General features: G+C 46.8%; 10 protein-coding genes across 13 annotated transcripts; 6 read left to right on the top strand and 4 right to left on the bottom strand.

Moving 5' to 3' along the window:
• Positions 1-133: 133 nt before the first annotated feature.
• Positions 134-3,680, top strand: E1B28_013333 (uncharacterized protein; the record flags this gene model as incomplete). Its single annotated transcript, XM_043158483.1, has 22 exons — positions 134-230; positions 283-368; positions 422-503; positions 561-648; positions 700-848; positions 905-958; positions 1,013-1,190; positions 1,252-1,269; positions 1,319-1,490; positions 1,550-1,677; positions 1,736-1,790; positions 1,844-1,897; positions 1,948-2,014; positions 2,065-2,249; positions 2,303-2,399; positions 2,465-2,517; positions 2,563-2,616; positions 2,674-2,677; positions 2,728-2,759; positions 2,811-2,855; positions 2,905-3,336; positions 3,387-3,680. The coding sequence occupies 22 exons, from the start codon at positions 134-136 to the stop codon at positions 3,678-3,680; spliced, it is 2,424 nt and encodes an 807-aa protein (XP_043003831.1).
• A 318-nt stretch (positions 3,681-3,998) lies between these two features.
• On the top strand, positions 3,999-6,107 carry E1B28_013332 (uncharacterized protein). The gene is made up of 6 exons (XM_043158482.1): positions 3,999-4,531; positions 4,588-4,700; positions 4,748-4,814; positions 4,863-5,000; positions 5,057-5,543; positions 5,609-6,107. The coding sequence occupies exons 1-6, from the start codon at positions 4,321-4,323 to the stop codon at positions 6,087-6,089; spliced, it is 1,497 nt and encodes a 498-aa protein (XP_043003830.1). The 5' UTR covers positions 3,999-4,320; the 3' UTR covers positions 6,090-6,107.
• On the bottom strand, positions 6,068-7,820 carry E1B28_013331 (uncharacterized protein). The gene is made up of 4 exons (XM_043158481.1): positions 7,692-7,820; positions 7,504-7,636; positions 7,362-7,439; positions 6,068-7,307 (listed from the first exon to the last, which is right to left on the bottom strand). The coding sequence occupies exons 1-4, from the start codon at positions 7,692-7,694 to the stop codon at positions 6,568-6,570; spliced, it is 954 nt and encodes a 317-aa protein (XP_043003829.1). The 5' UTR covers positions 7,695-7,820; the 3' UTR covers positions 6,068-6,567.
• Positions 7,821-7,890: 70 nt separating this feature from the next.
• On the bottom strand, positions 7,891-9,056 carry E1B28_013330 (uncharacterized protein). Of its 2 annotated transcripts, XM_043158480.1 has the most exons (3): positions 8,514-9,056; positions 8,278-8,457; positions 7,891-8,225 (listed from the first exon to the last, which is right to left on the bottom strand). In XM_043158480.1, the coding sequence occupies exons 1-3, from the start codon at positions 9,021-9,023 to the stop codon at positions 8,220-8,222; spliced, it is 696 nt and encodes a 231-aa protein (XP_043003828.1). In that variant the 5' UTR covers positions 9,024-9,056; the 3' UTR covers positions 7,891-8,219. The 2 variants fall into 2 exon arrangements, with proteins under 2 accessions (XP_043003828.1, XP_043003827.1); XM_043158479.1 differs by having other exon boundaries at positions 7,891-8,457.
• Positions 9,057-9,097: 41 nt separating this feature from the next.
• Positions 9,098-10,397, top strand: E1B28_013329 (uncharacterized protein). 2 transcript variants are annotated; one of them, XM_043158477.1, is made up of 6 exons: positions 9,098-9,189; positions 9,241-9,285; positions 9,336-9,758; positions 9,813-9,966; positions 10,025-10,146; positions 10,202-10,397. In XM_043158477.1, exons 1-6 carry the CDS (start codon positions 9,147-9,149, stop codon positions 10,237-10,239), a joined length of 825 nt encoding a protein of 274 aa, XP_043003825.1. In that variant the 5' UTR covers positions 9,098-9,146; the 3' UTR covers positions 10,240-10,397. The 2 variants fall into 2 exon arrangements, with proteins under 2 accessions (XP_043003825.1, XP_043003826.1); XM_043158478.1 differs by having other exon boundaries at positions 9,241-9,758.
• Positions 10,398-10,596: 199 nt separating this feature from the next.
• On the top strand, positions 10,597-14,291 carry E1B28_013328 (uncharacterized protein). Its single transcript, XM_043158476.1, has 15 exons — positions 10,597-11,089; positions 11,157-11,312; positions 11,363-11,536; positions 11,595-11,696; positions 11,743-11,829; positions 11,892-12,366; positions 12,419-12,625; positions 12,686-12,931; positions 12,985-13,118; positions 13,174-13,233; positions 13,286-13,471; positions 13,538-13,568; positions 13,620-13,657; positions 13,716-13,934; positions 14,000-14,291. The coding sequence occupies exons 1-15, from the start codon at positions 10,679-10,681 to the stop codon at positions 14,237-14,239; spliced, it is 2,766 nt and encodes a 921-aa protein (XP_043003824.1). The 5' UTR covers positions 10,597-10,678; the 3' UTR covers positions 14,240-14,291.
• Positions 14,292-14,478: 187 nt separating this feature from the next.
• Positions 14,479-16,201, top strand: E1B28_013327 (uncharacterized protein). The gene is made up of 9 exons (XM_043158475.1): positions 14,479-14,633; positions 14,691-14,855; positions 14,908-14,997; positions 15,062-15,183; positions 15,232-15,349; positions 15,417-15,734; positions 15,783-15,842; positions 15,899-16,041; positions 16,107-16,201. The coding sequence occupies exons 1-8, from the start codon at positions 14,506-14,508 to the stop codon at positions 16,035-16,037; spliced, it is 1,140 nt and encodes a 379-aa protein (XP_043003823.1). The 5' UTR covers positions 14,479-14,505; the 3' UTR covers positions 16,038-16,041; positions 16,107-16,201.
• A 218-nt stretch (positions 16,202-16,419) lies between these two features.
• E1B28_013326 (uncharacterized protein) lies at positions 16,420-18,144 on the bottom strand (the record flags this gene model as incomplete). The annotated part of the gene is made up of 10 exons (XM_043158474.1): positions 16,420-16,466; positions 16,525-16,561; positions 16,619-16,760; positions 16,815-16,981; positions 17,048-17,218; positions 17,259-17,438; positions 17,575-17,701; positions 17,755-17,911; positions 17,968-17,973; positions 18,045-18,144. The coding sequence occupies 10 exons, from the start codon at positions 18,142-18,144 to the stop codon at positions 16,420-16,422; spliced, it is 1,134 nt and encodes a 377-aa protein (XP_043003822.1).
• Positions 18,145-18,585: 441 nt separating this feature from the next.
• Positions 18,586-20,279, bottom strand: E1B28_013325 (uncharacterized protein). Its single transcript, XM_043158473.1, has 7 exons — positions 20,036-20,279; positions 19,872-19,976; positions 19,642-19,815; positions 19,370-19,589; positions 19,236-19,318; positions 18,984-19,189; positions 18,586-18,931 (listed from the first exon to the last, which is right to left on the bottom strand). The coding sequence occupies exons 1-7, from the start codon at positions 20,251-20,253 to the stop codon at positions 18,843-18,845; spliced, it is 1,095 nt and encodes a 364-aa protein (XP_043003821.1). The 5' UTR covers positions 20,254-20,279; the 3' UTR covers positions 18,586-18,842.
• Positions 20,280-20,364: 85 nt separating this feature from the next.
• E1B28_013324 (uncharacterized protein) lies at positions 20,365-21,912 on the top strand. 2 transcript variants are annotated; one of them, XM_043158471.1, is made up of 10 exons: positions 20,365-20,450; positions 20,507-20,635; positions 20,695-20,820; positions 20,881-20,897; positions 20,953-20,975; positions 21,030-21,089; positions 21,140-21,234; positions 21,301-21,334; positions 21,550-21,603; positions 21,664-21,912. In XM_043158471.1, the coding sequence occupies exons 1-10, from the start codon at positions 20,437-20,439 to the stop codon at positions 21,697-21,699; spliced, it is 588 nt and encodes a 195-aa protein (XP_043003819.1). In that variant the 5' UTR covers positions 20,365-20,436; the 3' UTR covers positions 21,700-21,912. The 2 variants fall into 2 exon arrangements, with proteins under 2 accessions (XP_043003819.1, XP_043003820.1); XM_043158472.1 differs by having other exon boundaries at positions 21,301-21,603; positions 21,664-21,802; positions 21,868-21,912.
• Positions 21,913-22,622: the final 710 nt, after the last annotated feature.

Raw genomic sequence — 22,622 nt, 5'->3', positions numbered from 1 at the left:
CTGCACTATGTGTTCACGATAGCCACCACACGACCACGGCAGCCCCCTGACCATAAAACTCACGGATCATTCCTTTCACATGCTCTGGTATAAAAGGGAAGCAGTTGTTAAATTATGTTCGTGCGTCTTACCAATGGGCGTTTCGTTCAAACTTCTTGCTTTGAGTGCTTTGAGCCTCGTTCATGCTCAGGCCGTTAGCCTTGATCCCTCGATATTCTATACCGTTACCCGTGGGTCGTTTCTTTTTACTTGCTGACAATGAATTCACTCACAGTCCTTCAGTCGCGAAAGGCAAGGATGCGGGATGTAGCCCTCTCAAAAACATGTTGAGTAATCAAGGCTGTGACCAAACCACGCAGGATCTTTGGGTTCGTCCCCGCACGACTTTGTGATGATATGCTTGGTTCATTTGTATCTTTAGTACACAGACGACGGAACGCATAATCAACGTTATCGTTTTGTTCCAGTTCCAGGGATGGCTAATACCTTCAACATCGTCACGGGTTCGTTCTCGTTGATATTTCAGCGGTTCCATTCATAGCTCACCGAGTCTACTCAAGGTTGTGCCCAATATCTCAGTTGTCAAGACTGTGGAGGTAAGACTACGACCGACCTTTACAGTATGGATGACGGTAGTGGCCGTCAAAGGTAGCGTTTATGACCATCTGTATTCTCGAGGATCTACTAAATCCTGGGTAGATGGGTCTTAAATCCCGTATCTGGTGCTGCCAATACCTACACGATTCGTGTCGCAGGAGGACGAGATGCCTCTTGCGGTGTTTACCTTTCTACTAGCTCAGCATGTGAGGACACATTCGTCGATCTGTTCACCAAGGACGACGGTTCCGGTAAGTGTCCCCCCCATCTCTGATGACTTCTCTTCGACTCAGCGAAACGAAACCAGGTCGCCAGCAATGGGTGCTAAATCCAATTCCGGTCCAGGGGGGTTCTTTACCGCGTAACGCTATTATTCCTTTCCCGTTTCTATCTCGAAAGGCTGAATAATGCACAGTGGAACCTTTCAAGTACAAGGAGTTACCCCTTGGGGCCGTCAAACCTACCTCCGATAGTTGGCTCATGAATCAGCTTCAGGCCCAAGCGAATGGCCTTCACGGACATCTCCAGGACTTCTGGGGACCCATCCAGAATTCCAAGTGGATCGGCGGCTCTGACGACTATAGCAGCCTGGGGTAAGCCTACTTTGATATTACTAAATATACAGTAGGAACTTCTGACATGTTCATTCCTCAGTGAGGCGGGCTCGTACTGGTAAGTCAAACTTAACCTTTAGAGGCCTGTACGCTCACATCTGTTCGAGGTTGAACGGCGTTGTGCCAACTGCCTTCCAGACGAATGACCAGCGACTTTTGGGCTCCGTGGGCTCTTGGATCAACTACATCCTACAGCACCAAGGTTCAGACGGTTGGATCGGTCCCGATAGTAATCCGCGAGTTTTGTGGGGTCGATATCCCGCCTTGTTAGCCATGATGGTTTGCGTTCGACTATGTCTTAAAGTTACCAATTCTAATTCAAGACCATGATCTAACAGCAATACGCACAAGCCAATTCCACCGCCACACCAACAATAGTGAATAGCTTGCAGAGATTCTTTGTGCAGATGAACAACATGTTGAAGAACGGAGGAAGTGGACTCGAAGAGTGGGGTATTATGAGATGGTGCGAACCGAGTTTTTGTGCTCTTCCTTCTCGCTAACGGCGCTCTCGTTCTGGAAAGGCAAGATGCATCTATTGTGGTCCAGTGGCTTCTCGAGAACCACCCGAATGGCCAGGTATGTCTCTATCGTCGGATGCCTTGCCAAATTCTATTGACTGCCGGATAAAGGAATCAACATACACCAATATACTGAATCTGTTACGTTACGGGGGCGCAAATTGGGTAAATCACTGTGTCACTTGTTTCGGAACATCTTCATGAGAGTGTTTTAGAAAGAAATTTTCACCGATGGCAACTTCCCGACCGTCGCAATCAACCGAGTAGATATCAAAGCACACGGTAAGCTCATTGTATCTGATCACGCTTTATGTCTGACGAATCCTTGTCAGGAGTAAACGTTGCGCAAGCAATCAAATCTGAAGCGGTAGCGTATCGATTCAGTCATGATGCTTCCGACTTGGAATCCACTCGGAATCGCATAGACCTCATCGAAAGGTATCACGGACGCGTGAGTGGCGTTTTGGCTGCAGATGAACATCTCGCGGGCCTGCATCCTGCCAGGGGATCGGAACTGGTATGTGTTTAGATCTGTAACGATGCGTGCTGTTCTAAATGAGCCTACTCCAGTGTACTGTGGTGGAACAGTTGTACAGCTACGAATACGTGTACTCTGTCCTTGGTGACAATCAGTACGCTGACAAGGTTGAGAGACTTGCGTTCAACGGTAAGGATCCCCCAAAACCGAGTCGCGACGTTCCTGAAAAGTGAACTTCCTCGTTGGATCTTCAGCTTTGCCCGGGACTTTGACGGACGATATGTGGGCCCACCAGTATCTGCAGCAGGTGAGTTACTCGGATAGCACGGGATAAATTCTGATTATCGCTTAGAGTAATCAACCTTGGGCGAGACATATGGATCCCAGCGTTTTTGCTACGGATGGAGTAAGTTCTCCACTCCATTTCGACCTTGTAACCGATCTCATCTCTCGTTCCAAATAGCCTGGTACGTCTAGTGTATCACCATATAACCGTTTCGATTTACAATCGATCCAGATTCCAATACATTTGGCTTGGCACCAAACTATGTAAGTCTACCACCGGAAAAGACTCGTACGATACCTAATCGTTCCCCATAGCCATGCTGTGCTGTCAATCATGGACAAGGATGGCCCAAGTTCATTGTGCGTACAAATATGGTCTCGATTGCTACGTGAGTTGACTACCGCACAGAGCCATGCTTATATGACCTCTTCCGATACTTCCACTCTATATCACGTTCTTCTCTCCCCCACGACAGTGTCTACCTCACTGTCTGGGAGCAATGCGGTAACGGTCACCGCCCGAACAAATTATCCTTTCAGCTCTCTGATCCAATACAGTACATCTGGTTCCAAATCCTTCAACTTTGGGGTCCGTGTACCAGGATGGTCTTCTGGTTCGGTTACGTACACCGTCGATGGCGGTAGCCAGCAGTCGGGGTCTGCCAATAACGCTGGTTATATTGTCATCAATGTTCCGGCAGGGTCTCACACACTCGTTGTGAACATCCCCATGAACATTCAAAATGTAAGCAGGTATAACGGATCCAAAGCTGTGACGCGAGGGCCATTGGTATATTCACTGGACGTCCCGTTCAGTACGACTGTCCTCAACACTTATGTAGTACGTTGCACAACACTCAAAGGCGACTACAAACTCACCTATCCGCCTAGTTCAATTCTAAAGATCTGCGCTTCGATCCCACAGCCCCTTGGCAATATGCGTTAGACACTTCGAGCTTGGAATATAGCGGGGATGCTGTGACCCTCCAACAACATGTGTGGTCAAATAGCGCCGCACCCGTGTCAATTAGCGCAAGTGCCTGTCTCGTCGACTGGGAAGAAGCGACCAATACCGCGGATTCACCTCCGAACTCTCCTGCAAGTTGCAAGGCTGCTCGGCAGCAAATTAAGCTGATCCCTTACGGTGCGGCAAAGCTGCGGATGACGGAGATGCCTACTTTGTAGCGGCAGTGTACTTATCAATGGTTTTTGTGTAAGTACGTTGAACGTTTGTTACGGTTCAAAACTGCGATAGCGTGGTCCTGTATGCCAACATGCCCTGTTTGCCCCTTCATCAAACACTCAAGTATCAGTGGTGTCACCATACTTACAATGATCCGTCAATACTTACAATGATGTTGACGGATCAATTGAATCCTCAATAATTCCCACGCATCCAAAGCGGTCTTATCTACTTACCATTGTCTGAGATAAGATTATCTCCGATTAGATAAGCAACTCTTCTTATTGTTCCGGGACCGGCACAGCCTTACACAGCCACATCAAGACTCCGTCGCGATCACCAATTTCTCCTTTCAAGGCTCGGTTTCCTGACACTTCAACGGCTCTGGGGAATTGCTCAATCATCGTTCAACTCAACACCCTGTTTTCATGAACCATTAAAACAGTTACGTCGATATCTGAAGACAATGGACTAGTTCCGAGAAATAATTGTAACGGAACTTGAAGGAGGACAATGAAATCTCAGACAATGAACATAACAATGGTAATGGGCCACAATCGGCCTGCAATAAATACAACAGCGGATACGCTTTGGATCTTTCTTTCCAACGTCCACCGTTAACCTCCCACTCGAAGTATTACCATGGCAGATCCAGCCTTTCCATACTTTCCCATCCTCGCCTTAATTACATCCATTCTAGTTCTCATACCCCTTCCGTGGCATCTCCAGCAATGGAATACCGGAACCTGTCTTTTCATGCTCTGGTCGTCGATCATTTGCCTGATCTCGTTCGTTAATTCGTTAATTTGGCATGGAAATACGAGGAATGTGGCACCGATATGGTGCGATATATGTGAGTTCACTGTTCTTCGACTTCTTGAAGATGTGCTGAACTATCCTTCTTTTTAGCTTCACAAATAATTCTAGCATCCAATGCCGGAATCGCAGCTGCAACCGTTTGTATCAGCAGAAGGCTGTACATGATCACGGCACTTCGGGGTCTCTATTCAACGAGAGAAGAGGTAAACAGAGTGTTTTCTTTGTTAGCTATTTGCTGATCGTTTTTCAGAGACTCCGTGCTCTCGGAAAGGATTTGAGTATCTCGATAGGAATACCTGTTCTTGTTTGTATTCTGCGTGAGTAGCCGATGTCCTTCCTGACCCAACCGCTGAAAGTTTGCATAGATTTTATCGTGCAGCCGTATCGCTTCGACATCTTAGAAGACGTCGGGTGCTATCCTTCGACGTATAACTCCATCTTGGCCTACGTCCTACATTTTATGTGGCCCATTGCCATGGGTCTGATTTCATTTATTTACGGCTGTACGTTTACTCCTATGGGTCCCAAGATTCACGGTTCTAATTGGCATCTCATATAGGTCTTGCGCTCCGTCTCTACCACATTCGCCGTGCAGAAATCTCACGCCTGATGGCTGGTGGCAAACAAAACACTACATCTCTCACCGTATCACGCTACTTCCGTCTCATAGTCCTGGCATTGATCCATGTCATGTGTACCATTCCAACTGGTGTCTTTGCAATATACTCCGGCGCGACTCAGATGGATCCACGAGAGGGTTCTGTTCGCCGTGACTGGGGCAAAGTGCGGACCATCCCAAGTGAAGAATGGAGAGGCGATAGAATATGGCAAGGAATGGTCGAGATCAACCGATGGATGGCAGTTTTCTGCGGATTAGTCTTCTTTTTGTTGTTCGGCTTTGCAGTGGAGGCTCGGAAGAGCTATTCGACCGCATGGAAGTGGTTGGTCAAGAAAGTGCAGAGGCGCGATGAACAGCTACCCCGGTACAGACCAAAATGGATGAGTTGGAGCAACATGAGTATCATGAGTGGTAGTACCGTTGTTGGGTAAGTTCCGGTCCACCTCTTTTGATGTCGAATGAAACCCGCAACTAATGGATGGCTGGTATTAGTGACAACGAAACCTTTAGTGCCAAACGCTTGTTGTCTTCGCCCTCTGTTCGCTCCTCGAAAGTTGCCTCCATTACTTCAACTATGAAACCATCCTCCTTCTCTAACAATGACACCCCCCACTCCGTACGAGACTCGGAGTATGACGAGGTCCAACTTTCGCCCATCTCTGCTCCCTCTCCAGATAGCAGCAGTTTAATTATGACTACCCCCAGCACGTCCACCCCCTTGGCTGTCCCTGATCACAATCGTCCACACACCCATACACGAAACTCCTCGATAATGTCATTCAATCCCACCACCGGAATCGTTCAGCCACTCGTCAATATTAACCATGATACCGTCGCCCATGTCGACCAGCAAGATGATAGTCATGCTGACGAAGGGACGATAACTTATTATGTCGACCCGAAATACGGACTTCTTTCGAAGAGAGACTACGAGGCTATATATCATCCTCATATTGCAGACCTCTCACGTTAATAGGATGAAGCCCAGGAGGCTTTTGATGCCCTGTAAATTATGAAATATTTACTCGTTCCATACCATGATCCATAAATGTTTTTGTAGTTGGATGTAGCTTTACTCCTTGTATCGATATCGTTTCGATTTTCCTATGTAGTAGTAACCAAATTCTGATTTACTAATGTATATTGTATGGAAAGCCGTCCAGCCAAATATCATTACTCTTTCTCTTTTCAACCGACTAGTATCGCACGCCAGTGGAGTATGATAACCTCCGATTGACAACCGAGGAGTAGATCCTTTCACTAACAGGTGGCAAAGGTTCGAATCGCTGAGTATACGACGTTAGATATGTATAAGGGTGAGATCCAGAGAGAAAAGGTAGTCAAACGAATCGTCCGTCAACACGAGTGATACACGGAATTAAAGGACTAAATCAGACGACACGACAAAAACAGGGCCAACCGAAAAGGTGATAAGGTAAGTCCTTGATACCCTACAATCGTTTGAGAGCTCTCTTCCTCTTCTCCGCATTGGTCGCCACGGCTCCGGTGGCTGCCCTTTTCACTGCTTTAGCGGGAGGTAACGGGCCAGTAACGCCACCTTTGGCCATAGTCCTAGAAATCGTAGTTTTCGCGGTCGAGTCCACATTCGAGTCAGCGGTGCTCAAGGGAGCAGGTGAAGTGTGTCTTTCCCTGCTCATCATGTCGTCCGTTTTTTCAGTAGAAATGTTGGACGGCGATGACGTCAAAGGGATGGTCTGAGTAGTTGGTGCAGGAGATAAAGATTTACGAGCTGCGGTCGGTGTAGATAGAGAGATGGGGAGAGTGAAGCCCGATGTAGGGGCGCTGGCATTAGGTATCGATGAGGCGTGGGTTGTGGGCTTGGAGGGTGAAGAGGACGCTGAAGTAGTTATTGAAGCGTTGATCGAGCTCTCAGCGGTCTGTCGCTCTTCTGCCGATGGTGTATCGAATTCGACCGGTCTGACACGAGGTGTAGCATGAACACTCGTAATCAATTTCGCCCGGTCACAATAACTTTTGTAGTTTTCGAGCAGTAACTTGCCGGCTTCTTCATCAAGAGCCGATTCGGGATTGGGATAAATTAGAAGACATTTAATCGTAACCAGTATATGACAGATGCCGTAGCTGGACTTCCAGTCTTTCTTGAGCGTGTTGACACAGATGTCGCCAGTGGCAGAAACGTTTGGATGGAAAATCTTGGTGATAAACCAACCTATTAGAAGGTGTTAGATGCCACTATTCGGCTCGGGTGAGAGTAATGTCGTACATTTGGGTGGTGCCGTTGGAAACTCTTCTGTGAATCTGAACTTTACTTTAAAGTATCCACCTGCGTACGGTGTGCCATCTAAGGAAACGGAAAACTTGGTGAGGAAAGAAAGGCGCGTCCAGAAAGTACAGAAGGAACTCACCTGGACCCTGTATGATACCAATAATGTCTAGAAGATTATCATCACTCGTCTGTACGCGTATGCCCTCTGGCGGGCTCTTCTTGAGTTCTCCGATTTCGCGCATTAGCCGGCGCATTGCTGCTGGAGAGACAGACTATTTCAACGAGTTGTGAGTAACGTGTGGGAAGAATCCAAGAAGCTATACTTACCATCGTTTATGCTGATGGCTAGGTGAAGGTCAGAGGGAGAGGCGGGTTGTAGGGGTGTAAGAACTTGTGCTGAAGTTGAACTTAGGTTAACCTCCAGTCACGTGAGCTTAGTCAGAAGTTATAATCCCCATTGCGCACGGACCATTAATCGGCTTCTTCACCGCGTCTCGCGTTTAAATAACTTCGACTTCACGCGAACTGAGAGGTCTCCATAGTAATATTGAAACAGCCAATTCTATGTTACAGGCTTCAGATAGTACAGCTTCTGATAGAGTCAAAAGAAATTCCGTCAACTTTTCTTTAGGAACAGCCACGGTGGCGGAATGGAGAGTATCGATACGCCCCGTCCTGCCCTCCGTTGATCGGCCTCCCATTCCATATCATCTAGATATCGATCTACAGCAACTGCCTCTAGACGAGAGCCATAACCCCCTTTGGTTGTCGGTTCCTCCTTTATCTTCGCGGTATAAACATCTTCTTCCCCAGGAAGTTCAGCTAAAGCGATATAAGCCTTGGCTATCGCCCAATCTACCTCTTTAGTCACAGTTTGTAAACGCTTCTCTGCCTTTTCTCGAGCTCTTCTCACCGCTCTTTCCTCTTCGATTTTTGAAGAAGAGGACACAGACTCGTCTAGAAACGAGACGTTGTCCTTATTCACGATTCTAGCCGAGGGTGGGAGAAGGAGAACCGTACGAGTATGGACGAGATGAGGTGTCGTAGTCAAGGTACTGAAGGGCAATTTATTGAGTCGGCAAAGTTCCTCTGGCTACATAAATATGAGTTGCAAGGAAAACGATCGAAAGCACCAAAAAATATACACACATTGACCCCAAATTTGAAAACTATACCCTGTAATGTATCTCCACGTTTGATATGGTACTGCGCTTGTCGACGAGTCGTTTGATTATCCATTTTCGTATGAATTTCTTGCTCTGCTTGTATATCACGTTGAGGAGAAGAATTACCACACACCACTTCACTTGCGTTACTGGAAGCGGCTGCGAGGATATGACTCCTACCGTCAATCTCTAAGCTTTGGAAGTCATCGTTTTCTTCGTCATCATCTCCCAATACAAATATATCTTCATCGTGAACAGCTCCGTCAATATTTCTAACCGCAGTTTGACTTTCGTTTCCTTTGCCGTTGATATTTGCCCCGACCGCATCGACACCTGCTAAACACATCAAACAGGGATTATAACGAGCTAGACGAGGATTGGACGAGATGCAAGGATTGCATATCGGGTGCTGGCAACATGGTGTCATAAATAATTTCTGTTCAGCCGAACGCGATGGTAAACAAGAGGAACAAGCTAGGCAGAGCAGGGACATGGTGGTTTCCAGAGAAGGGGTTGTCACGTCCGCGTTATGGTTGGATCTGGGGCTCTAGCGCTCGTTTCCGGACCGGGAGTTCTGATCTCAGCCATGCACCACGGTTAACCTAGGCTTACCACCATGTTGGATCTCGACCTAGAAAATGTGCACGTTTTGATCACTGGTGAGAAACGCTTTTCGTACGGGTGGTCCTATTCTGATTCGCTTATACGAGGTGCAAGCGGGGGTATTGGGCTCGCAACCGCAAGACTTTTGCTTGGTTACAATCATCGTGCATGTAAAGAGGTCAAGCTATTGACTAAACTTTAGAGCAGGGTGCCAAAGTCACCGCACATCACAACATGACCTCCGACATTCTACAAGATCTTCAAAACTCACCTAGCCTCTTTCTGGTAGGGGCTGATCTAACGTCGGAGTCTGCAACCAAATCTATCTTTGGATCTGCTGTTGAGCGTCTGGGAACTGTTCACGCTCTTGTAGTCAGCCATGGCTTATGGATTAGAGATGATGTTTTCCTCAAGGACATGCCTTTGGAACGATGGAAGAAAACTATGGATATCAACCTTACATCGACATTCCTAGTTACACGGGAGTTTCTCAAGGGCTTGGAGGATGCAAAGGCGCGAGGGGAAGATCCCGATAAAATCGATAAAGCCTCGATTGTTTTTGTGGGATCGAACGGAGGTAGAATAGGTGAAGCAATGCATGCAGATTATTCTGCGGCCAAAAGTGGTGCATCGTCTCCCTCTCCCTCTCCCTCGTTTCTTTATTAATTTCAATTGTTAGCAATGATGTATGGACTTACCTTGAGCCTCAAGAATGAAATTGTTAAGATCGCGCCGAAAGGACGCGTTAACTGTGTTGCACCAGCATGGGTTTACACCCCAATGGCCGCTGATGCTCTCAAAGACCCAGCGATTGTATATCAGAGCTTAGCAACGTCAGATTACTCTATTCCTCTTCGCAGTCACTGCAATGTACTCAATGACTCTTCATAGGACCCCTATGAAGAAATTCGGCGATCCATTTGACATAGCCGCACAAATCGCAATACTTACTTCCGCCAAAGTTTCCGGGCATGTTACAGGTCAAGTTGCATACGTAACGGGTGGAATGGAAGGCAAGTTGCCCTCACATTATCCCAAGAAACCCGTACACTGAACGATATCCTAAAGGACGACTGTTGAACATGAAAGAAGACCTTCAAGGTTGATTGAGGTGTACCGTGGCTGTTGACCGATGCTGATGGCGATCTATTTACAATACTCCAATCAGTGTAGTCTGAAAAGTGTAGTCTGCAAAGTGCCCAATCGGTCGACCGTCGGACCAGCTTTTTTAAGTTATCCGGGATGTCACTGTACACAATCCAGCGTCGCTTCAAGTTCGTGGTTACCGTTCATAATAAGCTCACAGCTTAGCTGTGCTTTCCGACCGGCAACATTATATAGACGGAGTTTGACTGACTGACGGTTGCCTATCTATCAATTGCAGAATGATATTAAAGGCTAGCGCTGGACCGCTGGCATACATAAATCGGGCTCGGGCGTTGACGTGACTCAAATTTAAAACCCCATCGTTTGAAGGGACCACGGTTTACTCTGTTTCCTGGCGAAACCAGTTTTGAAGCACTCCTCCATGCGAACCAACGTTCGATGACCGTGCAACTTCGTATTTTGGGCGTACCATCAGCCCAGCTGCGTTTGGAAAGCAAAAAAGTCTACTTTAAACTCCGACGAATACTGGAATTCAAGCATTGGTTGGAATACACTCAAGCGTACTGTCACAGGAAGGAAGAGCCACCATACAAGCTATTATTCGACTGTTTCGCACTGGGTGCGTCCCTAGGCGTTCTACTCGACCTACTGGGATCACCCGCACCGCGCCATCTCAATGTCGATGTAGAGACGTTTGATTTCATTGGAGTTTCGCTGGCCGAGCGTGAAAAGTTCTTTTCAAGTTTTCTTTACAGGCTGCAGTTGTTGGAAGTGCAGGGGAGACTTCCTTTCGGGGAGGTTTTACGACCGGAGGATTTATTTGGGGGTTCTACTGCAGGGTTTCTGAAGGTGCGTGTCATACCATCTACTTTGCGTTATAAAGGCGGTGACAGTTCCGTTTCATTCGACCGTACAGGTATTGAAAACAGTATCAAGAATTATGGACGCCCTACATGCGTCTTACCCTGGTTTGTTCTCCGTGCCCGACGGCTACCAAACTATGAGAAGAGAGAGGGTGCATGAACTTATGGAAACGGAGCGCGTTCATGTTTCCTTTCTGAAGATGGTCGTTGTGAGTTTCTGTCCTCAGTGTAGTTTCTCTCCGCTTAACACGACTTTCAGAATTCGACTGCCGCACTTTCTTCAGGCAGCAAGTCATATGAAAGGGCGCTAGAAGGCCTTGTTATGAATATTACTCGACTTCGCCAGTATCATGATCGTGTTTTTCAAAAATTGGAATCCTTTACTACGACAGGTCAATTACTGGAGCAGTGGGAACAATTTTTTGGGTTCAATGTAACGCGTTCAAGTCACGATTCCAATAGAAACCATCATTGACAAGTAGGATGTGCAGGATCAAGCTACCAGGTACAATATCGCGACATTCTATCGCTCGCTTTGTGTCAATTATATCACGCTACATGATTATTTGTATGAACAGATGGATCAGCTCGAGGTGCGTGTTTTCCCGCAGAGTTTGATTTTGCTGACTTAGTGTTAAGCCGGTTCTGGCTGGTCATGCTCAAATTCTTCTCGATGTTCTCTGTCATATTCCGTCCCGTATTTCCGACTATCTCTTAAAGTTGCAAGTAAGAGTGCACACATTTTTCAAGGATCAAACGCAGGGCTAATGATCCATTCCATCTTCTAGAACATCCTGGCCCTCAGCATCCCAACTCCGCCCGCCCCGCTCCACTGCCCTCTAAACGCTTTTGATTCCCTGTGCACAACTATTTTCTATTTTGAGGAAATTTTTAACACCGTTGATGAGATTTCCCGACAATTGCGGACGGTCCATGCCGCCCATATCATCAGACGGCGTGCTTTTCACTGGTCTAATAACGTTGACCTTGATGACCTCGGAAACCTTCTTCTGGATGATAACCTCGAAATACAGGAGTCTGGGACGGTGTACGACGTGTTCCTGTTCGAAGCAATGTTGCTATGTTGTTCAAGAGGCCAGAAATCGCGAACCACAGAATCTCGCAATGCAGCGAATGAATATGCGCCGGTTTATCCTATCAGACCTTGGGTGTTTGGACCGGCGCTCAGGAAGACTTTCCCACTCAACTTGGAGTACGCCATACCGACACGGAATGTGAAACTGTTGAGAATATATAGATCAAGTGCGTGCCGACCCGCTTAGATTTGCTTTTCTCATCCCAGGCTGTATCGTAGACGGTTTCGACCTGGAATGGTCTGATGACAGGGGACGTTCACATTCCCTCGGATTTGTTTCTTCATACGAAGCGCAACACGAACAATGGTGCTCGATTCTGCAACTTTTTGCGCTGTCTACGCTACATGAGGAAGAGAGCGAACCGGAGTCGGATAGCCTTGAGGAGCAAGCTGAAGTTGTAGTTTCTGACAATGTGATTTTCTCAGGTACGTGAATCCGGCCCTTTGAGTGATCTATCTTCACCTATCTTGACGATTTCATTCTAGAAGAAGAATGTTGTGATGGAAGACGTCGCACTCGCCCACGTCCATGGAGTCTCATTGCGCGCAAAGGCCCACGCTCGGAGGCGTCTTCCGTTATGCGTCAAGCTGTTCACGAGAACGAAACACTGCTTAGTCCAACCCTTCTTCCAACCCTCTTCGATAAATCATTATCGATGAACGAAACTGAACCACTCGAGTTGGAAACGTCTGCTCCCTTTACATTCACCCACTCACCAGAGATTTGTTCCCGTAAGTTTCGAGTAATCATGGTTTCGGAGGTTCTTGACATCCGGACTTCACAGTAGATGACCCGGAACTACTTGCAATTCCCGATCTTACTGGCCATGTTACAAAGGACGGAAGGTTCCCCGAGGCGCATGGCGGTTTCGCAGACGTCTGGAAAGGTACGTGGCATAATGCTAGCTGCGAAGTAAAGGTCAGCATCCTGAGTCCCCCTCCTGATTTGGGTGTTGATTCTTCTGTTTGGGCAGGTCGCTGTGAAGGTGCTGAGGTGTCGGCTTGGCAATCCTGAAATAGAGAAGATGAAGAAGGTCAGTTTTGATTTATGATCGACTAATCCATTTGTTCTGAGTTATAAATCAGAAACTCGAAAAAGAACTGAGGGTTTGGACGAAGCTTGATCATCCAAATGTGGTGGCGCTGTACGGTACGGTGTCAGATTTTGGACCTTTCCAGTCCATGGTATGCCCTTGGCTGGAGAACGGGACCGTCAGTCAGTATATGGAGCGCTGTGGTGATATTCTTTCCATCACCGATCGACTCCAGCTGGTGTGTTTCTCAACTTTTGTTTTTGTTGAGCGAAACTTACGTTCTATACCGTGTAAATCTGCTCAGCTTTGCGAAGTTGCGGAAGGGCTCAATTATCGTGAGTCTGCCGTTCTTAGAGTGTCCTTCACGAGCTTATGAACACGTTTAGTACATTCCTTCGGCATCGTGCATGGAGATTTGACTGGTGTGAGTTTTTAACCCCCAATCCGCCTCCCCAAACAATCCTAATCGATTTCCTTGATAGTCTAATGTTCTGATCGACAACAAAGGGCGAGCGTGTCTCGGTGATTTTGGCTTATCTAGCCTGATGGCCGACTTTCACGACGGTCACTTCAGTTCAAATTTTGGCGGGGCAGTGCGGTGGGCAGACGCCTCTTTCTACAAGCTTGAGTATGAAGAGGATCAGATGCCAAGACTAACTACCCGTAGCGATATATATTCGCTTGGAAGTGTTATCCTTGAGGTTCGTCCAACTTTCTCTTACCTCCTCCAACAACTCTGAAACAAATCACTTTCTTTACATTGCAGATCCTCTCTGGGCGCATACCTTATCACTATGTTAGGAGTGACGCTCAAGTCGTTATTGAATTGCACAAGGGCAACAAACCACGACGACCCGCACCCTCATTTGTGACTGACGCACAATGGGCTTTGATAGCTAGATGTTGGGCGGAGTTCCCGGAGGAGAGGCCGAATGTGAAGCAAGTTCTACACGATCTACAGGTTCTGCATCGTGTCAGTTTGGAATTCCGGCGACACACTGCTTAAAATCATTGTCTTATTTGTGATTCATCCACTCTTTGTTGATTATGGACTAAACTCCTTGTTGTATCTTTATTTAAATGTGTATTTCTCTGTATGTATGTTATTGCTGAGTTGGACGCTGTAACGACGCTGTAACAATTAATGCACATTGGGGTCAGCCTTGCCGTAATGCATAGCCAGATTGGCGTCACCCAGACTGTGAGAATATGTTACTGATCTAAGACCCGACGTACTCGCTTCAACGCTTCAACACTCTTCATTTCGCGATCATGTCTGGCGACAACAATAACAATGGTGGAAGGTCTCTAGGTGGTGGATCAGGTGAATCATTGCCACCTTCATGGGGTCAATCGAACCCAGCTCGAGTTGGTCGTATCGGGGACTGGACTAACTCGGGGTGAGTAGTAAATACCCAATCTTATGAAGGAGCGTTCAGCTCACGGATACTTGATAGTAACTCGTCTCGTTCGACTAACGATCCAAGAATGCGAACTCTCAGAGACATAACATCGGGTAATGCCCCCCCCAGGCCACCACCGGTTAGTGGCAACGATCAAGATGATTCCGATGATGAAAACCCTGAAGGGGGAGAGAATTGGTTTGCTGGAGGCGAGAGAAGGTAACGCAATTCCTGTTTCCCCGCATTTTGGTGACCTTATCGCCCTTTTTAGTGGGATCTCCGTGCAAAACCCAGGACGTCAAGGAGATTCTGGCGTTCCGGGAGGCAATGTCGTACGGGATCTTCTGAGAAGGGCAGCGGAGTAAGGAAACTCGCTGTTGCCACGACAGGCTTAGTTCTCTAACTCGTACTCTTCTCTATCCTAGGCGTGGTCCACCTCCCGAACAACGCCCACGGACTACCGCTTTTTCCGGTGGCGGACATACTTTGGGTAGTGATGATGTACAAAGCTCTTTCGTTCCTGATCCTAACTCTTTGGAGAATGACGGTATGTCGGATTTGTGACGATCTCGACCCAATCTAACCTCTGTTCTAGTCGAGCCCACAATTCGTCACCTCATATTCTGGCGGGATGGGTTCACTGTTGAAGACGGTGAGCTCATGAGATACGACGATCCGAACAACGAAGCTGTTCTGGCAGAGATCCATTCAGGGTGTGTCATTCCAACATGTTTCCTTGTCCTTTGCTCTCTGTTGATACCGCCGATACCGCCACTCCAGTCGCGCGCCGCCATCGATTTTGAACGTGCAACCTGGGGAGCCGGTAGAACTCAGAGTTCAAAAACGTACAAATGAGGACTATGCACCACCGCAAAAGGGTGCTTTCCATGGTGCTGGGAATCGCCTTGGGGCACCCGTCCCCTTTGGCAGTACATCTGGTGGTAGCAGTAGTGTTTCGATGCCAGGTTCCTTCCCTGCGGGTTCTTCCTCCGCATCTTCTGGACCTAACACCACAAGAACGTCCATATCTACCGTTTTTGAAGTCGATCAAACGAAGCCTACGACTAGTGTTCAAATTCGACTAGCCGACGGAACACGGTAAATATCTCCTTTCGTGTGCGAAACGTTGACCAACTATTTATCTAGCATGGTTTGCCGAATGAACCTTACACATACTGTTCTTGATCTCAGAAACTTTATCAATGCGTGCGTCATTTTTTAGTCCTTTTGTAGATGCCCAGCTCATTCGTTTATCGCACCAGCTCGAGGCCAGAAAATCTGACAAGACCCTATTCAATTGCCACCACATTCCCAAGTCGTGTTTTAGATGACAACAATGCGACGATAGAAAATGCGGGGTTGAAAAACAGTGTGGTCATTCAGAAGTGGGATGACATATAAAACTGTAAGTATTGAAGGAGGACTTGTATCATCAGGAATTGCGTTGAAAAAAAGGTGTATGTTTACTAGACATACAGGTAAAACAATGGTTACATTTAGTTCAAGGAACACTTCGGCTACACATAAATTCAAATCTCTTAGGACGGCAGGGGAAGCGAATAAAAAAATGCGCAAAAACTTGATACGTGCGTCGAATGATTACGTTATGAGTATAGATAAATAATGGAGGGAAATGCATAACATGATAAAGTTTGAAAAAGAACGGGACACAACTAGCCTAAAGATCTAAAATACTTCTCTCCTGATACATACATAGGACAGCAAGGAGCACAGCGAGGAAGGATAAAGACGATCTGGCGATAAAAACAAAACATGTCCGTAATCAAGGTTGGTAGTCGGCCAAGTATGGATGATCTAGGGCACGTTTGGCTGAAAAGAATTTAGATGTCGAGTCGGATAACGAGGGGGAGACTCGAGGATAACGAACCTGAGATACGCTTAGCCGAATCGTATGTGAGCGTTTTCTGAAAGGAACAAAAATTGAATGTGTACGGATCGAATGTTCGGGTTGGGAAACGTACCTTTAGCATGTCAAGGCCGGCTTCATCCAGAGTTGGCACAATCTTTGAAAGCTCTTGTCGTGACCATTGAGGGAAAGTTGGCTTATAATCCGGAAGCTGAGAAACACCTGGCCATCCTTGTTCATTCGGGGTTCCCAAGATTCTAGCTCGAAGAGTCAGCATGGAAGGCAGAAGCACAACTGTTGCGCAACTGCACCTAAAGATCTTGAAAATCTGATCAATTTCGGAATCGCCCGGGAAGAGTGGGTGACCTTGCAAGGCCATTTCTGCAAAAATACAGCCCACGGACCACATATCAACTGCAGTGGAGTAGTGGCGTCCACCAAGTAGAACTTCAGGTGCACGGTACCACAAAGTGACCACCTGAGTTTACACATTCAAAAAGTTCGTGTGAGCGCATGAACGAAAATAAATACAGACGTAACGAACCTCATGCGTGTACGTTCTCATCGGAATACCGAAGGCACGCGCAAGCCCAAAATCAGCTAACTTGAGGTTGTCATGTTTGTCAATAAGGAGGTTCTGCGGTTTTAAATCCCGGTGCAGGATCCGATGGCTGTGGCAGTAAAGTAGGCCGGAGTTTAATTGGTACAAGAATTTCTGGTAGAATTTCAGCAACGAAGCAGAAACAAAATAACACGGGGGAAGAAAAGATGGGACAGAAAGGGGCAGACGACATGACCACGTGATGACCGTGTTGCTCCCCGTCGACAATGACGACGCCAGTTATATCACGAGAAAGCGTGTCGAAAAAATAGGTGAGAATGGCCCTAGATAGCGGCGAATAGAGTCGGATAAAGACGGTACCCGTAAAGACAGTCTATCAGTGGCAACGTTCAGCACTGCATTTGGCGGAATGTTACACGCGTCGAACGCGAGAAAGCAACGCGAAAAACGCCATGATTGCACCGGCGAAAGGGCGAATTAGAATCAAGGCGTTAGAGGAGACGACATACCTTCACGATGTTGAGTGAGATCGGTTTTCGGTTTTGATTCCCTTGTTCAATATAACGCTTCAAGTCAACATCTAGGAATTCAAAAACGAGGTATAGCTTTTGGTCAGCATGTACAATATCCAAAAGGCTAATACCACGGTGTTAGTTAAGTAAAACTTTAACATTGAAGCAAGGACGCACCGAACGATGTTGTCATCTTTCAACTCCTTCAGGAGACTAATTTCGCGGATAGCGGTACTTGGAACGCCTTCGTCTTCAGCTTCGAGTCGAATTTTCTTTAACGCCACCACCTCATTCGTGCCATTGTCTTTGGCTTTGTATACGACGCCATAGGTTCCTACGATTTCAAGGCTGCATGAGCAGAGAATAGTGAACTGATTAATGGATGCTCACCTTCGCCTATGGAAAAGCGACCCAACAAAAGACGTCTGTTACCGAAGACCGCCAACTAAAACCACCGATCTACGTACCGACTTTCTCTAGTTTGGTATATCTGCAGATTCGGCGCGATTGTCTATCGTTAGTATCACCAGAGATATTAGACAGGAGATCCGTTGCTAACCGATCCATGTTTGAATTTTTAGAGAATCTTTGAAGTGGGGAACTATCGTGTCGTTGACGAGAGTAGATCTGACGTCTTCGTGTATGCCGATGTACAGAAAATAGTGTATTCAAGTAACTGGACTTTGGAGGGCGTGGAGGTGGGGTGGACGAAAGCCTGTCGCAGAGGTCACTGAGTGAAATTATAATTATACCGCCTAGCTTGATGGATCACGTAATCGCCAGGAGACATACTGTATCGGGTTGGTCGGACGCGATTGGGACCCGACCGATATTTGGGTATTTAGTTTGGGCACAGTATGGGTTGCGACTGAGCAACAGCCGGAAATACCGAATTCCAGATATACCAAAAGCAAACCGGAACAGCGGCCTGTCGTTTTGAAGGTCACATCATATCGCCGGACAGTGATTAGTATAGTATCTCCTGTCATCGGACGTTGTCAAACCATACAGCACATAGTGATATTCATTTCCTCATTCAAGACAGAAAAATAAGGGAGCTAGGGAACTGATTTATTCTGATTTTTCTCTTGAAGTCTAAACCACCTCCGTTCCATGACGATGGAGACGGAACAAACCCCTTTCCGACTGGTCGCGAAAATTTGTCGAGGTCCCAGGCGACTCGCCATCACTGTCAGCTAGGATGATCATTGTATAACTATCAGTACACATTGATGTTGGCCTGATGTTGTTATTTCACTTGACCGCTATCCTGGTCTGGGCCAATTTATTCTTTCTTCTGGATGCCGTTGCGCTCGAGTAACATCGATATATTGACCGGGCCAAGCTTCCTCAGCTATCGATAGGTTAGCATCGAATTGAAGCGATAAATGTGCACGGGGACGTACTTCGATCAATGATATCCTCGTCGTCGTTGTCGTCATCGTCATCCTCTTCGGCATTGGGATCCCAACGATCACTGAGAGCACCACCTGGATTTTTCGCTCTGTCCATAGTAAGGTCCCTCAGCAATTTGTTCATGGATTCGTCTTTGGCGTCTTGGAGTTTCTTTTCACGCGTAGCCCGTGCACGAGCGAGTTCAGGAAGGTAGTCTCTACAGGAATATGAGGAGCAGCGTGATACAGAACGAGAATGCTCACGTTTCATAGGTTTCTCTCGAGGCTTCCACAGCATCAAAAAATTCTTTTATCCCATCCCCAGACATACTAGAGACACCTACAGCCTTCAGTGGGGTTTAGCAACAGTCCTCGAATTGAATCATTAAGTTACATACCGTGAGATGCTTGTAAAATTCATCCAGAACCAAACTCATACTATGCATGAGACTGTTCATATAGGTCGGTTCGCCTTCAGCGTCTCTCGTGCCGCCATGCTCTGCTAGTGCAGCTTGAAATTCCTCAAAGTCGTGCATCCAGTCCAGCGCGAACTGGTGGGACTGGACGTCAGTTTTGTTGAAGACTAGAATGAAGGGTAATTTCGTTTTGTATAGAATACTACCAACCGGGTTCAGCAAGGGCATTATGCTGAAAGAGAAACCAGGCTTGCCTACAAGCATACAACATGTTCGACATGAATGTCGCCGGAGCACTCGTTCGCGGTGTGTCAATGATGTAGGCGACGACGGTTGACAATGAAGACGCTACTGCATCTGTGATTATCGCTCCCGATGCCGACCAAGTGAAAATTTCTATCTGCCCAGGAGTGTCTAAAATCACATAACTTTTAAGAGAATAAACGACACGGAATCTCGTTGGCAGTAAAGAGAGATGAATTACTCGACCGTGTCCACTCGCTTATCGACCAGCTCTAGCACCTGGTCAAACTTGGTCGTGAAGAGATTGAGCGAAGTCAGAATTCCTCCGTTGGGTCCTAGATTGTACCTTGACAAGGTGTCTCTATCACTGCTCCGGCTCGATAGAAGAAAGTGTTGATTACACACTGCTTCATGACCTCGGAATAGTTCACAGTGTCTCTGATATCTATGTTTGCTTCGAACGGGACGTGTGTGACGGCGGGATCGAGATTCAAGATGTAAGGAGTTTTGGGAGGATCTTGGGAGTGAAGATACGAGTTTATTCGTTGAACAAAGGTGGACTTCCCTGCTCCAGCCATTCCAATAGTAATGATCGCAATGGGCTTCTTCCGCTCTTCAGCCATGTTTCTAATTGGTGGATGACGCCAAAAGGATGAAATTCCAAGTGAAAAGCGTCACACCTAGATTCTGGATCACATGAGATCACATGGTTCATGCGATTGTCACGCGTCACGCTTCAAGTAACCCAGATTCATTTCCCCCATGCCACTGGACGTGTGTATTCAACCAGAACTTCCACAGTACATATGGCAGAACGTTTGTGAGTACTCTATCCGCCAGATATCATCTGTTTTGACACTCCTTTTCCCTGTTCAGGCGTAGACAGCTAGCTCAAAATGCTGAGCTATTTGGAGTGGCACTCACGCAGGAGAAAGTCCCCAATCGCTTTGATACTCGCTTTGGCGCTCCAAAGAATGTGAAGATCGGCGAGACTTTTCCCAGTCGGTACGTTTCGTCAATCTGTCTGCTGTCTCATGGCTTATGGTGATCTCAATTACTCGTAGTGAAGCCGTGAGGGAGGCAGGACTTCACAATTCAACATTCGCTGGAATAGCTCATCATAATGGATTCGCATTTGCGATCGTGTTATCTGGTCGGTACGAGGATGACAAAGATGGCGGTGAAGAGATGTGCGTTTGAAGTTCACTGTCACTCTTTCATTCATTAATTAATTCATTGATCAACCCCAGTCTTTATACAGGGACAGGTACTTGATAGACTTGGAAGGCCTTCCGCGACAACTGATATCTGCAATTGGTTAGGTGGTCAGAGCGACTCTTTCAACGTACTTTTCCTTTCCTCATCTCTTCCGGGATCGCTTCAATCCCTCTCCTCGTAGAACCCTGGTCCTCAAGTCCAAGATCAAACTTTCGAACACGACGCTAACAAAGCCTTGCAGGTATCTTCAAAGTTGTTTACTATCCGATTTGATTTCTGAAAGGCCACTAGAACTCATGCAAACATAAGGTTCCGATTCGTGTCATTCGAAAGGATTCGCATTATTCCAAATATGCCCCAGGACTTGCGAAAGGTAACAATCAGATGTGAGTTCTCGGCCCAAGCCCCGTTTTCCGAGATACGCCATGTTGACTCAAACCAAATACGAATAGATATCGATACGATGGCTTGTACAGTGTCACAGAGGTAATGTTTGTCCTTGAGCACCGCAAAGATAAGAATGGTCTACTTGACCGCGGGGTGTAAGGGCAATGGAGGAGTTTAAGCGTTTGATTCCTAGGTTTCCAAGAAACCTTTGTTCGTACCTTCTATGAACGCAGTTACGCTGATGTTTCATCAAGGCCCACCACCCTGTTTGGTTTTGCTTTTCGAGTGGCACATGAGGCTAACGTTCACTCTAGTGCTTCGAAGACAAGGGCGCAAGTGGATACAAGATTTGTCGATTCAGGCTGGTTGTACGTGTATATCAACTGATTGTTCGAATCTACACTGATCACTCGGCCTGCTTTAATTAGCGTTGCCCTGACCAGCCACCTCTCCCGACCTCCTAAAACTGAAGGTTGAAGTGCCGACCAACGACCCTTGTTATGATATGCATGTTAATGATAAGAATCATTGCCACTCCACCTATTGATACAATTAGAAGATGTTCATGTACGCGGCCAGTCTGCTCGATAAAATTCTGGGTTTGAAGAGATATCTGATCTGCGTATATCAAGATACATATATAGTATTCGGATGAATTTTGAGAAGTTTGTACTTCAGCTTCCCAGTGGGTTTCAAATTTCTACACTGTCAGATCGACAGTGACTGGCTTTGCTCCTTCCAAAGGAGAGGGTATGCTCTCCCTCTGCTCTCCCGCTCATATTATTGAGATCAAATCACGCTAAATGTCCTCCGATTCAAACCGCACGCAAAAATCCGGCGAAGCACTCCCTTCCGAATTTTTTGCAATAGCCCCTCAAGACAGCAATACACCGTGCTCAGAACAAGTACCGAAATCAGCAGGCTGGGGTGTTAACGAATTCGTGCCTGCGAGGGATTATTTGAGGATGAGACAACACAGCAGATGGACGGCACTTACTCGACATGAAACTTGAAGCTTGAAGCTTGAAGTTCTCCTCCCGCACGAGCGTCCATCACGGGCTCCCTTACGGTACCTTTCTTGTCCATCGTAGCACATACTTATCTCATACCTTTAGCATTTACCGTGATCAACCAATGATGTTTGCCTATTTTGTTAGGAAGTAAAAGATATGGAGAGGTAGAGTTCAAAATGGAAGAGCATTCCAGGAAACTTGTCTCTCGTTAGTATTCAGGAGCACTTGATATCATCACTCTACCTCTCTTTACATACATTATCATTCAAACTTCAATTCGTATATCCCCTCGAGAACTCAAAAGTAACAAACGCCCCAACAGCAGCTTTTACAGAGAAGTAAGTCGTTCGCATCTACCTGCGTGGCATTTCGAA

This window comes from Marasmius oreades, chromosome 9 (genome assembly GCF_018924745.1).
Source record: "Marasmius oreades isolate 03SP1 chromosome 9, whole genome shotgun sequence".
Taxonomy (NCBI): domain Eukaryota; kingdom Fungi; phylum Basidiomycota; class Agaricomycetes; order Agaricales; family Marasmiaceae; genus Marasmius; species Marasmius oreades.
Note: the sequence above shows the minus strand (reverse complement) of the source record. Positions and strands in the feature narration are given on the sequence as shown.

What these genes read in the sequence shown, in the direction of transcription:
- E1B28_013332 (XM_043158482.1), top strand. Translation starts at nt 4,321, where the DNA reads ATGGCAGATCCAGCCTTTCCATACTTTCCCATCCTCGCCTTAATTACA. An exon ending in ACCGATATGGTGCGATATAT is followed by an intron (nt 4,532 to 4,587) that starts GTGAGTTCACTG and finishes CCTTCTTTTTAG; the next exon opens with CTTCACAAATAATTCTAGCA. An exon ending in TGTTCTTGTTTGTATTCTGC is followed by an intron (nt 4,815 to 4,862) that starts GTGAGTAGCCGA and finishes AAGTTTGCATAG; the next exon opens with ATTTTATCGTGCAGCCGTAT.
- E1B28_013331 (XM_043158481.1), bottom strand. An exon ending in TGGTATCATACAGGGTCCAG is followed by an intron (nt 7,440 to 7,503) that starts GTGAGTTCCTTC and finishes CCGTTTCCTTAG; the next exon opens with ATGGCACACCGTACGCAGGT. An exon ending in TCCAACGGCACCACCCAAAT is followed by an intron (nt 7,308 to 7,361) that starts GTACGACATTAC and finishes ACCTTCTAATAG; the next exon opens with GTTGGTTTATCACCAAGATT.
- E1B28_013330 (XM_043158479.1), bottom strand. Translation starts at nt 9,023, where the DNA reads ATGTCCCTGCTCTGCCTAGCTTGTTCCTCTTGTTTACCATCGCGTTCG. An exon ending in TTTTCAAATTTGGGGTCAAT is followed by an intron (nt 8,458 to 8,513) that starts GTGTGTATATTT and finishes ATATTTATGTAG; the next exon opens with CCAGAGGAACTTTGCCGACT.
- E1B28_013329 (XM_043158477.1), top strand. Translation starts at nt 9,147, where the DNA reads ATGTTGGATCTCGACCTAGAAAATGTGCACGTTTTGATCACTG. An exon ending in TGTGCACGTTTTGATCACTG is followed by an intron (nt 9,190 to 9,240) that starts GTGAGAAACGCT and finishes CGCTTATACGAG; the next exon opens with GTGCAAGCGGGGGTATTGGG. An exon ending in GTATATCAGAGCTTAGCAAC is followed by an intron (nt 9,967 to 10,024) that starts GTCAGATTACTC and finishes GACTCTTCATAG; the next exon opens with GACCCCTATGAAGAAATTCG.
- E1B28_013328 (XM_043158476.1), top strand. Translation starts at nt 10,679, where the DNA reads ATGACCGTGCAACTTCGTATTTTGGGCGTACCATCAGCCCAGCTGCGT. An exon ending in ACTATCTCTTAAAGTTGCAA is followed by an intron (nt 11,830 to 11,891) that starts GTAAGAGTGCAC and finishes TCCATCTTCTAG; the next exon opens with AACATCCTGGCCCTCAGCAT. An exon ending in TCACCGATCGACTCCAGCTG is followed by an intron (nt 13,472 to 13,537) that starts GTGTGTTTCTCA and finishes AAATCTGCTCAG; the next exon opens with CTTTGCGAAGTTGCGGAAGG.
- E1B28_013327 (XM_043158475.1), top strand. Translation starts at nt 14,506, where the DNA reads ATGTCTGGCGACAACAATAACAATGGTGGAAGGTCTCTAGGTGGTGGA. An exon ending in TTTGCTGGAGGCGAGAGAAG is followed by an intron (nt 14,856 to 14,907) that starts GTAACGCAATTC and finishes CGCCCTTTTTAG; the next exon opens with TGGGATCTCCGTGCAAAACC. An exon ending in TAACTCTTTGGAGAATGACG is followed by an intron (nt 15,184 to 15,231) that starts GTATGTCGGATT and finishes CCTCTGTTCTAG; the next exon opens with TCGAGCCCACAATTCGTCAC.
- E1B28_013325 (XM_043158473.1), bottom strand. Translation starts at nt 20,253, where the DNA reads ATGGCTGAAGAGCGGAAGAAGCCCATTGCGATCATTACTATTGGAATG. An exon ending in AAGCGAGTGGACACGGTCGA is followed by an intron (nt 19,816 to 19,871) that starts GTAATTCATCTC and finishes TTCTCTTAAAAG; the next exon opens with TTATGTGATTTTAGACACTC. An exon ending in AATTTTACAAGCATCTCACG is followed by an intron (nt 19,319 to 19,369) that starts GTATGTAACTTA and finishes ACCCCACTGAAG; the next exon opens with GCTGTAGGTGTCTCTAGTAT.
- E1B28_013324 (XM_043158471.1), top strand. An exon ending in ACGCTAACAAAGCCTTGCAG is followed by an intron (nt 21,090 to 21,139) that starts GTATCTTCAAAG and finishes AAAGGCCACTAG; the next exon opens with AACTCATGCAAACATAAGGT. An exon ending in GCGAAAGGTAACAATCAGAT is followed by an intron (nt 21,235 to 21,300) that starts GTGAGTTCTCGG and finishes AAATACGAATAG; the next exon opens with ATATCGATACGATGGCTTGT.